We start from the raw sequence: 11,409 nt of genomic DNA, 5'->3' as shown, positions 1-11,409 counted from the left end.
CCATAATTATCTCGACGAGAAAGCTACATCCCTCACTAAAATTTAAATCCCTTGTTCAACCATAATGTTCTCTTAAGCGGGGAAAAAAATCGACCAGGTATATCTTATATATCCAGTTTATCGGGTCTACGGATGGACCGATAGAAAATTTTACCTTGTTTACTCTTTTTTGTTTGAATTTTATTAAAAAAAATAAATTTTGTTTAAATTTATTTGAATTTCAGTCTGGTATATCTAATACATCTGATAAATCATATTTATCGATGACATTCGGTAATTTTTATTTATTGGTAAAAAATCCTAGCTCTTAAGTTGTCGCTTGAGACACGGGAAAGTCCTCTGAAAATTAAATTGTTTCATGTGAAATTCCTGTAAAAGTCCCTTAGCCACCGAGAACCGCCGCATAGTATTTGACTTCACCATGAGCTACCTAGGAGAGCAAGAATTTTGCAATGAACATATAGTAATGTTGTGTTTGCTTTGTGTCGGCATCAATGCCGTCCTTCCACTGGCATCTCTCCTACCTCGCTTCCCTCCTTTCCAACTTTAAAAGGACATGGAGTCCACCCCCAAACTCCCATAATCCCTCTGATGATCTCTCTCTCTATCTCTCTCATACAGCAGCTGTTGTACTAGACATGAGGAGCAGGAAGGGTTATGGGCAGCAGGGCCACCTGCTAAGCCCGGTGGGAAGCCCGCCGTCGGACAACGAGTCCGGCGCCGCGGCGGCGGCCGGGTGCGGAAGCAGCGCGGGGTACGGCGGTGGCGACTCGCCGGCCAAGGAGCAGGACCGGTTCCTGCCGATCGCGAACGTGTCACGCATCATGAAGCGGTCGCTGCCGGCCAACGCCAAGATCTCCAAGGAGGCCAAAGAAACGGTGCAGGAGTGCGTCTCCGAGTTCATCAGCTTCGTCACCGGCGAGGCCTCAGACAAGTGCCAGCGCGAGAAGCGCAAGACCATCAACGGCGACGACCTGCTCTGGGCCATGACAACGCTGGGCTTCGAGGCCTACGTCGGCCCGCTCAAGTCGTACCTCAACCGCTACCGCGAGGCCGAGGGCGAGAAGGCTGCCGTCCTCGGCGCCGGCGCGCACCACGGTGACGGCGCCGCTGACGACATCGCGCACGGTGGCGGTCCGCTCCCTGCAGGTACCCTCGCGCCGCCCGGGGCCGGTGACCGCGCTGGCCACGACGGCGGCAGCGACGTCGGTGGCCACGACGCGCACGTCGGGCTCATGATGGGGGTCAGCGTGGGGTTCAGCGCGGGGGGAGGGACGTCGTACTACGCGGCGACGGCAGGGAAGCCGTACGGCGTGGACGGGTCGAAGGTGGTGAATTTCGATGGCATCTGCGACGAGGAGGAGAACGGCGGCGTGCAGAGGGGGTTCGGCGGCCACCTCCACGGCGCCGTGCAATGGTGAAGGACGTAGCTAGGTGTAGGCCGGGGACAGATGCATGGTGCTGCTGCACCTGTGCAATGCTTCGTAATTAATTTGCGTACTAATTAATCGTTGTTGCTGTTGTTGATCAGCAGTAATATTTTGATTCTGCTTTTCCATCAAATGTTTAATGAGTTAATTTGAATTTAAACTCAATATATTTCTCTTTATCGCCTCGACGAAAGATAGCTGTTCGACGAGGTAAATTGCTTTGGAGAGTGGTATGTCCTGATGTCCTTAATAAAAGGGGTAAAAAGAGTGACATATCAACTGCATTCTCTGTTGATTTCCAAAAAAAGAAAAACAAATTGCAATCTCTGTTGGCATGTACGACAGATCTTTATTACATTTTCTGACAGATAATCGTTTGAAACATGATAACTCGTGATCGATGTCCATGGAAGAACAATGTTTATGGATCCAATTCGAACTGGACATCAGCCGAGGTAGCTCAGGAAGTGCGACTTGAACGCCTCCATGTGCGCTGGGACAATCGCCACGGACGCCTGCACGGCTCCGGCGCCGGAGCCGTCCTTCTTTCCGGCGACGAGCACTACCTGCCCGTTGTGGTGCATGGTGACCAGCTCCGTCCTGCCGGGCGGACCCCACCCGAAGTCGGCCGCCTCGTAGGCCGGAAACCTCGTCGACCCGGCCATGTTCACCAGCCGGTCCAGGGGTATCCACGACAGAATGTCCATCCATTCCCACATGGCCAGCGGCTCCTCCGCCGCGCGCCGTACCTCCTCCGCCACTGCGGCCGCGGCGCGCGCCACCCCGCTTTCCGCGAGGAGGTCCCGCGCGGTCGCCTTGGCGAGGCACCCGGTGATGCACGTCCCGAAGTAGCGCTCCCCCGGGGGCGGGTTCAGGCGCGCGCGGCAGTCGGCGAAGAAGAAGAGGTAGACATCGTCGTCCGGGGAGACGGTGTCCGGGTGCTTGGCGCAGACGAATGACACCCACGCCAGCGCCGCGACGGCGACAAAGCTGGACGGCATGGCGGCGGCCTGCTGCACCGGCGAGAAGTCGGCGATGCGCTGCTTCAGCCGGAGCATCTTCTGCGCGGTGATGGTGAACGTCCGGCGGAAGAGGATCGGGTGGACGAGCAACGCCGCCATGGGGGCCTGCGTGCGAGGAATGGCGCCAATCGCGCGCCAAGAAAGTCGTTAGCGAAAAGATAAAACAGAGGGAGGGGGACTTGCGCGATTCTATAATGGGCCGGCCCTGATGCCCTGATTAATGGACCGCTGGGCTTTCTTCACTAGAAGAAAGGGAAAAAAAGGATAGGCTATTTATCATCTGACTGAAAATACCATTTTATTTAGTTGACTGTCCGACTTGTATCTGTTAGGAAACCTGAAGTTTCACAATTGAATATGGGTCCGTCTCGATCTTTTGAAAGATTTGATTTTATTTTTATAAGTTTTTGGCACTATATATACGGGACAGCACCTCTCATTGTAAACACAGATGAATAAAGAATAGCCAGCTTTTCCCTTACGTTTGTGTCTCCTTTTACAATTATTCTCTTGAGGGATCGCTGGATTACACCTGGTAGTAGCGGTTTCTCAACACGTTATCAGCACGAAGCTCTGCCGGAGATCAAGCTAGCGGAACGAATCTGCCTACAACCATCTGCACTGCATCGACATCATCGTCAAGCGGGCAGATCTTTGATCTAGCCTATATGCCCTACGCGGTATGAATTATTCACAAGAATTAAAAGGTACGATCGATTTGATACGTACCCTAGTTACTACTGTTTTGCGTCAAATAGATCTGAAATCGTAGTGTATGAACCGTAGTGAATCGCTTGAACAGTATGTGTATGCTGAGCAAATAGATCGTTTTATGGAATTGATATGTTTGCTAAATCACGATTGGTATGTAATAGCCGCGTTTGAACGGCCGGCGTGGCGTGCTGCCGTCGATCCGTATTTCCTTGAGTTCAACCGATGTGTCGCTGGCTCTGTATTGCCGCGCCGGCGTTGAACTCCGTCACCGTTTTTTTTCTGTTCTTTGGATTTTGGTCACCGGTCCGTCGTGTTGATCTGTTGGTGAGGCATGGCGAGTTGTCATCACAGCATTAATCGCCGGTGTGGCCGCGTACCACCGCTGCCGTTCTGGCGCTGTTTGTGGTACGGTCCTCGACCAGTAGCCGGGAATCGAGAGTCCTACAGGCCGGCAGTTGTGTGCCACGCCCCTGCCGCTCCGCATGGCTGAGGGCCCTGCCGTCCCTGTGGCCATGCCTCTGTGCAAAAGCTGCATGCATCCACCAGCAGGCCATCTCCACGTGATGTCGTGATGATCCATGCAATATGCAACAAGTCATGCCTATCCACGTGCATGCAGCACACAACTAGAAATAGAAAAAAAAAGGTATGCAGAAATTTCGCAAATTAGATCACGTGGTTTCAAAAATTACGTAAATCTTGAAATTTCGCGTATAAACTCATGAACTTTGCAGAAAATCCTGAAAATACTTTTTCCTGCATAAAAGTACTCTAAAATTTGAATCTTGCATATGTTTTAGCCATTATGCATGTATTTATTTCTATGTTATTTTTGCTGTTTAAATTGCCTGTTATGCGTTTAAATTCAGTAAAATTCACATAATAGCATAGAAAATATCGAAAATTACAGCAATTCAATTTAGCAACATGATGCAACTTTACTAGTAGTAATGTTTGCGTTATTAAAAAAAATATAGATGGCTGGCATCACGAACAAAGAGTTCGCTGAGCTGAGTGCTGATGGCCGCAACTATCTCACTTGGGCATCGGATGTCCGGATCGTACTTGGAGCAAAGAGGCTCCGCGCTGCAATTGGTCTGGGAACAAGTAGTGCAACAGTTCCCACGGAGGATGAGAATGATCAAGCACTTCATTTCCTCCGTCATCATCTATCTCCCACTCTGAAGGATGAGTACATGGCAGTGACCAACGCTAAGGCACTATGGGACGCACTGAAGGAGCGTTTTGAGCGTCTTAAGTACATCATCAAGCCTCTAGCAGAGCAAGAATAGGTCCGGCTCCGTTTCTGTGACTTTAAGCATGTCAAATAGTACAACTCCGTGCTGCACCGTATATGCACACTACTGTGTCTCTGTGGGAAAGAGATCACAGAAGAGGAGAAAATTGAGAAAACTCTCTATACTTTCCACCCTAATGCGGCAGAATCCGCACGCAATCACCGTCAATCAAATTACAAGAAGTATTCAGAATTGATTGATGTGTTGCAACTCAATGAAGTTCATGACGAAGTCATAAACAAGAACTTCTTATCCCAGCCGCAAGGAAGAAGTAGTGAACTATAAGTCAATCAACTCTCTTTCAAAGCGCGCAAGATCCGCAATAAGAAGCGGGAGAAGGGAGGAAAGAAAGTGGTGACAGGCAAAGTCAAGCCTAGTGATAATAACGGCAAGACAAAGAAAGAAGTCAAGCCTTATGGTGAGCAAAACCAGACATGCTTTAAGTGCGGTGTTTAGGGCCATTGGTCCCGCATTTGCAAAGCACTTAAGCATGTTGTGAAAGCATACCGGAAGAAGAAGAATGATCTACCAGAAGTACACCTCACCATAGCAGTAGGGATGGAAGTGGACAAAGCACCAGTCTCTGAAGAGAAAGCATATCTCATGGAAGTTGATAACACTTCAGAACTGGTAGTGGAAGACCTTCCAATGGATAATGCAGAGGCCTCCACTTTGCCCTCTTTCACTGCTATAGTAGATGCCGAAATGAATGAAGCGGAAAACAAAACCATTGAAGATGAAGTGGCCAGATGTTTCGCAGACTCTATCTAGAATTAGAGTAATTAGCCATTTATTTAGTTGCTGAATTTAGGAGGATTGAATAAATGTAAGCTCTAGAAGAGCGGAACTTAGTTGCAAATAATTTTTCGATAATATATATATAAAGTATTTAGTCTTTGTGCTGCTTTCTTGTATGTGAATGATTGAATGCTTTATTTATAGAATATGTGTGGCGCCCGCATGGAGGAAGTGTGTATTGTGGATAGTGGAACCACAAATATAATCTTAAGATAAAAGAAGTATTTCCATTCTATCAGAAATAGCTCTGGAAAAGTGATGACTGTCATTGGTAGTGATAAATGCATAGTTAGATCTGGAAGAGCCACAATCACACTACCTATGGGAACTACTTTGCACATTGAAGAAGCATTGATGTATCCTGAATCTACAAGAAATCTCTTAAGTTTTAAAGACATTCGCTAACGGTTTCCATGTAGAAACTGGTGAAGAAAATGATAGGGAGTACCTATACATCACTAAGCGTGATAGTGAAGAAAGAATATTAGAAAAACTTCCCTCCATGAGCAGTGGCTTGTACTACACCCATATTAGGGCACCTGAAGTGTTCACTACCTTAAAGACTATATTCCGTAGTGCGGAATTATTCTCTCTATGACATGATAGATTAGGTCACCCTGGTCTTAGAATGATGAGGAGTATAATTATTAACTCACAAGGTCATGGCATAAATGTGAAGAATTTTCCGAATCATAAAGATTTTGTATGCCCTGCATATGCTACCGGGAAATTAATAGTGAGATCATCTGTCTTGAAGGTACAGGATGAAATCCCTGCATTCCTGGACATAATCCAGGGGGATATCTGTGGTCCTATTCAGCCGCTTTCTGGCCCGTTTTGGTACTTTATGGTGTTAATAGACGCGTTCTCGAAGTGATCGCATGTATGTTTATTATCTACCCGTAACCACGTCTTTGCAAAGTTGATCTCGCAGATCATACAAATCAGGAATAATTTTCCGGATCATCGAATGAAGTCCATTAGGATGGACAACGCTGGAGAATTTACTTCGAAAGCGTTCGATGATTATTGCACTGGCATGAGGATTAAAGTTGAACATTCTGTACCGCATGTCCACACCCAGAATGGACTAGCCAAAACACTAATCAAGAGAATAAAGTTCATTGCTAGATCATTGTTGCAGCACTGTAATTTGCCTGCTACATGTTGGGGACATGCAGTCTTGCATGCAGCTACCATCATTAATTACAGACCCACCTCCTATAACATTTATTCACCTATGCAACTAGTGCAAGGGATGATCATGAAGATTTCACATTTACGCAAATTTGGATGTATGGTTTATGTGCCAATACCGCCGCCACAGCGGACTGCTATGGGGCCTTTGCGGAGAGTTGGAATCTATGTCGGTTATGAGACTGCATCCATAATCCGATATATAGAACCAGCAACTGGAAATCTGCATACGGCCCGCTTCGCTGATTGCATTTTTGATGAAAATAATTTTCCGTCATTAGGGGAAGGAAATAAACCCTTAGATGAGAAATGCCGGGAAATTATATGGCAGGCTGAAGGAATTGCGGCACATGATCCTCGCACTAGTGAAGCAAATGATGAAGTACAAAAAATTATCGACTTACAGGAATTAGCAAACAATCTGCCTGATCTTTTTTGTGATTTGAAGAGCGTGACTAAGTCGCATGTGCCTGCACGCAATGCACCAGAGAGGGTGGAAGTACCAAAAGAAGGTACCCCTCATCTTGTCCTAGGAGCTCCGAAAAATAATAAAAGGACAAGAAATCCGGTTACTCAAGTCCCAAATAGCCGGAGACGTCCGGCGAAAGTGGGAAATGAGAGCTTACCACAGCCGATCACAAAAGTGCCCCAAAGGAAAAAGAAGGGGAGCCAGTTGAGACCTGGCGATGGTATGAAACCTCAGAAAATAGGCATACCAGATTTGAATCTTCCCACGAAGGAAGAAACCAGCGAAAATACGCACGCTAAAATCGACGCTGGTAAACTAAAAGCCCTTGCCCCAAATCATGAAGAGCAAGATGAAGAAGCACTGAAAGTGCAGCCCATGATGAAATAGCAATAAACTATGTGAATTCAGGGGAATCCTGGAATAGAGCAACCACGATAGTCGACACATACTTCGCAAATAAAATTGCCACAGTCATAAATCATGACCCTGAGCCTGCATCGCTCGCTAAATGTAGAATGAGGTCAGATTGGGAAGACTGGCAGAAGGCAATAACAGCTAAACTGTTGCCCCTGAACAAAAGAGAGGTTTTTTGGCCAGTATGCCGCACACCTCCCCACATCAAACCAGTGGGATACAAGTGGGTTTTTGTTCGTAAGAGGAATGAAAGGAATAAAATTGTGAGGTACAAAGCACGACTAGTGGCACAAGGTTTCACTCAATGACCATGCGTTGATTATGAAGAAACTTATTCCCCGGTGATGGGCGGAATTACCTTTAGATATTTAATCTCGATGGCAGTCAACCTAGAGTTGAAAATAAAGTTGATGGATGTTGTGACCGCATATCTTTATGGGAGCCTAGATTCGGACATTTATATGAAGGTACCTGAAGGAATACCATTGCCGAATCAGGATAGAGGAAATTGACACCTTTATAGCGTACAATTGAAGAAGTCGTTATATGGGTTGAAACAGTCAGGTAGAATGTGGTACAATCATTTGAGTGAATTTCTTGAAAAGCGAGGCTACACAAATAGCACAGATTGCCCCTGTGTATTCATAAGAAGGTCCCAGAATGGATTTTGCATAATATCTGTATATGTAGATGATCTGAATATTATCGGTACAGAAAAAGATATTGAAGAAGCAAGTTCATACATGAAGTCTGAATTCGAAATGAAAGATTTGGGTAAAACCAAATTCTGCTTAGGCCTGCAGCTAGAGCATATGGAAGATGGGATCTTTGTATATCAGTCAAACTACACTCAGAAGGTGTTAGAGTGGTTTGGTTTTGAAAAATTATTTCCTGCTAAAACCCCCATGGTCGGAAGGTCATTACAAGCAGATCAAGATCCCTATAGACCTAGAGAAGAGGGGGAGGAAGTATTGGGACCGGAATTCCCATACTTAAGTGCAATAGGTGCACTGATGTATCTGGCTAATTGCACTAGGTCAGATATAGCATTTGCGGTAAACCTACTTGCACGGTACAGTGCATAGCCTACTAAAAGAGACTGGAAGGGCTTGAAGGATATTCTGCGCTACTTGCAAGGTAGCAAAGATCTAGGCATGTTCTACAGAAAGAATCAGGATCTAAGTCTTGTTGGATACGTGGATGCTGGGTATCTGTCAGACCCGCATACAGCGAAATCACAGACTGGCTATGTTTTCTTATATGGTGGAACTGCAATATCCTGGAAATCGTCGAAGCAAAGTCTTGTATCTACTTCGACGAACCACTCAAAAATAATAGCTCTATATGAAGCCGCACGAGAATGCGCATGGCTTAGAAGAGTGATCAATCATGTCCAGCAGTCATGTGGCTTAAACACTACTAACACCCCTACCATTATCTATGAAGATAATGCTGCATGTGTCGCACAAGTGCAAACGGGATATGTGAAAAGCAACTTAACGAAGCATATCAACCCCAAGTTCTTTTATGCTCATGAATTGCATAAAATGAACGAAATAAAGGTAATGCATACCAAGTCATGTGAGAATCTTGCAGATCTGTTCACTAAGTCTCTCCCTGCATCTAGTTTTGAAAGATGTGTTCGTGGCATTAGGATGATGAGACTTAGAGAGTTGCACAGTTCAGGGGGAGATATTTTCACATAACACCGATAAGAAAAATTAAATCTTAGTCAAGAAGATTAAGTACCCAAGGTTAATCATGAAGATTATTTGAAGCATTTGGGTGAATTATACTCTTTTTCTCTTATATGAGTTTTCCTAAAGTTTCTCATGGCAAGATTTTTAATGAGACAATTCGTGTGACCATGTCGCGAGCTATGTACTCTTTCTTCTAATTTTTTCCACTGGGTTTTTAGGGAGTTTTGATGAGACATATGCATTTCGTGAGAAATGCCCAAGGGGGAGTGTTAGAAAACCTGAAGTTTCACAACTGAATGTGGGCCCGTCTCGATCTCTTGAAAGATTCGATTCTATCTCTTAAGGGTTTTTGATACTATATATACGGGGCAGTATCCCTCATTGTAAACACAGATGAATAAAGAATAGCCAGCTTTTTCCCTACGCTTGTGTCTCCTTTTACAATTATTCTCTTGAGGGATCGCTGGACTACACCCGATTTCTCAACAGTATCATGCGGCACTCCTCTCTTTTTCCTTCTCGGTAAAACTTTTTTTTTCCGAGGCGCTCCACCCTGCCTCCGACTATCTTCGATTACGTCCTATAACTAAATCACACCACAGCTTGCTACCACACTAACCACTCTATCATCCTCATCCTCACTGCCAACCTATCCACCACACACCTACCGCCCCCGTCGTCTCACAGCACCTCACCGCCCTAGCCTCATTCCAATCACCGGCGTCGCTGGTGAACCCGAAGCTTAACCTACTCCTCTAAACTAGTCGGTACTGTCACGTTCGCGCGGGTCGAAAACTTCTAATTTTTTATGCGAAACTCTAGAAAGAGCGAGGGAAAAAAGGTCTCCATGTTCCTGTCTGAGTAAGGCCCGCCTCAATGATAAACAAATGAACAAAAAAAAAAAAATCGCCTACTTTCTTCACCGTCGCATGGGCATGGCGCGACCAACGCAAGAAGGAACTGGGAAAGGCAAGTCCGACAAGGCACACGCGAACGTACCACTGGCAAATCGGGCGCGTACCGCCGCAGCACGCTCCTAGCGAGCTCCTCGCCGCCGGGAAGCTTGATCGCCGCGCGGTCGAACGTCGGCGGCGCGGCGGCCGCGTCCGCGTCCCCTTCCCCGCGGCACGCCGCCGCCCACGCCTCCAGGAACCTCCATACGGACCGGCCGTCGACCACGGCGTGGTGCAGCGCCACGCTGACAGCAAGCCCGCCCTGCAGCCGCGTGACCTGCGCGGCCATCGTCTCCGCTGGGAGCTGGCCGGCATCGAGCACGGGCACGAGCCGACCGAACGCCTCCGCGTCGTGGTCCGCGTCCCCCGCGAGGCGTGCCGCGTCGGCGCCGTCGCTCTCCGCGACGATGAACCTGACCCCGCCGGCCACGCCGCGCTCGGTGCAGTCGATTGCGGCGTCGCCCGTGGACGGCAGGTGCACGAGCCTCCCCGCCAGCGGGAGGAACCGCGCGACAGTCTCCGCCAGCGACTGGCGGAGGGCGGCCACGACGGACGCAAAAGGCGGGATGCCGCGGCTGCCGGCGCCGTCGACGAAGATGAGCAGGCGCTGGATGAGCGGGATCGTGACCCACTGCGCGTCCAGCGCGGACAGCCGGATCGGCTCCGCCGGCAGCCCGGCAGTGGCCGGCACGGCGACGCGGGCCTCCTCGAGGATCGTGACCGATAGTGGCATGGCGGCGAGGAACAAGCTACAGGTTGTTGCAGTGGTGGGCGCTTGGCGGGGGGTGGCGGCGCCGGCGCCTTTGATTTTGCTCAGCTTGAGAGATCGTCGAGCGCCGAGGGATTCAAGCTCAAGGTAAAGAAAGGAAGAAAATGTAGGTGCTTGCTCAGAGGGGTGGCGACCTGTTTGCCTTCTTTTGCAGGGTGATATTTTTTTGAGTGATCTTTTTTATGGAAATTTCACGCATGTATGGTAGAGAAAGTCTTGTAATTCTTGGCATGACATCTTGGTGTCGTGATGCTGACAATGCGCGGTAGTACAGTCGATTTCAGTGTAAATCACAGTCGCCGTCTACCGGAACAGTGATTTGTGTTGCTCCATTGTCGAACATTTCACATTGCCATGAATTCAACAAGTACACGTTACGTAGATACTTATATCAGTGGAAAATTGCATCTAAGCCCACATAGTACTTGTCCATGCATGTTTGTTTTTTTCCTTAAAAAAAAGAGTTCCCTTGTGACGTCATCTCTTACCCAAGCATCAACTGCATCAGGCAGTCTTCAGCGTACCAGTTTCAAATACAACTAGGTTTTGCCTACTGTCCAGGTTGAGTAACAGTCTTTGTATAAGGCCTTGTACCAGGCCCAGGGTTTAGGATTTCGTTTTAGAAAAAAAATCGGGCCAGCCGGT

The 11,409-nt window shown here is 47.7% G+C and overlaps 2 protein-coding genes across 2 annotated transcripts; one reads left to right on the top strand and one right to left on the bottom strand.

The window, feature by feature from the left end:
• Positions 1-570: 570 nt before the first annotated feature.
• LOC133899302 (nuclear transcription factor Y subunit B-11-like) lies at positions 571-1,682 on the top strand. The gene has a single exon (XM_062340280.1). The coding sequence runs from the start codon at positions 639-641 to the stop codon at positions 1,419-1,421; it is 783 nt and encodes a 260-aa protein (XP_062196264.1). The 5' UTR covers positions 571-638; the 3' UTR covers positions 1,422-1,682.
• On the bottom strand, positions 1,641-11,052 carry LOC133899301 (phenolic glucoside malonyltransferase 1-like). The gene is made up of 2 exons (XM_062340279.1): positions 10,042-11,052; positions 1,641-2,557 (listed from the first exon to the last, which is right to left on the bottom strand). Exons 1-2 carry the CDS (start codon positions 10,726-10,728, stop codon positions 1,877-1,879), a joined length of 1,368 nt encoding a protein of 455 aa, XP_062196263.1. The 5' UTR covers positions 10,729-11,052; the 3' UTR covers positions 1,641-1,876.
• Positions 11,053-11,409: the final 357 nt, after the last annotated feature.

This window comes from Phragmites australis, chromosome 18 (assembly GCF_958298935.1).
Source record: "Phragmites australis chromosome 18, lpPhrAust1.1, whole genome shotgun sequence".
Taxonomy (NCBI): Eukaryota; Viridiplantae; Streptophyta; class Magnoliopsida; order Poales; family Poaceae; genus Phragmites; species Phragmites australis.
This window is presented reverse-complemented; position numbering and strand designations above follow the sequence as displayed.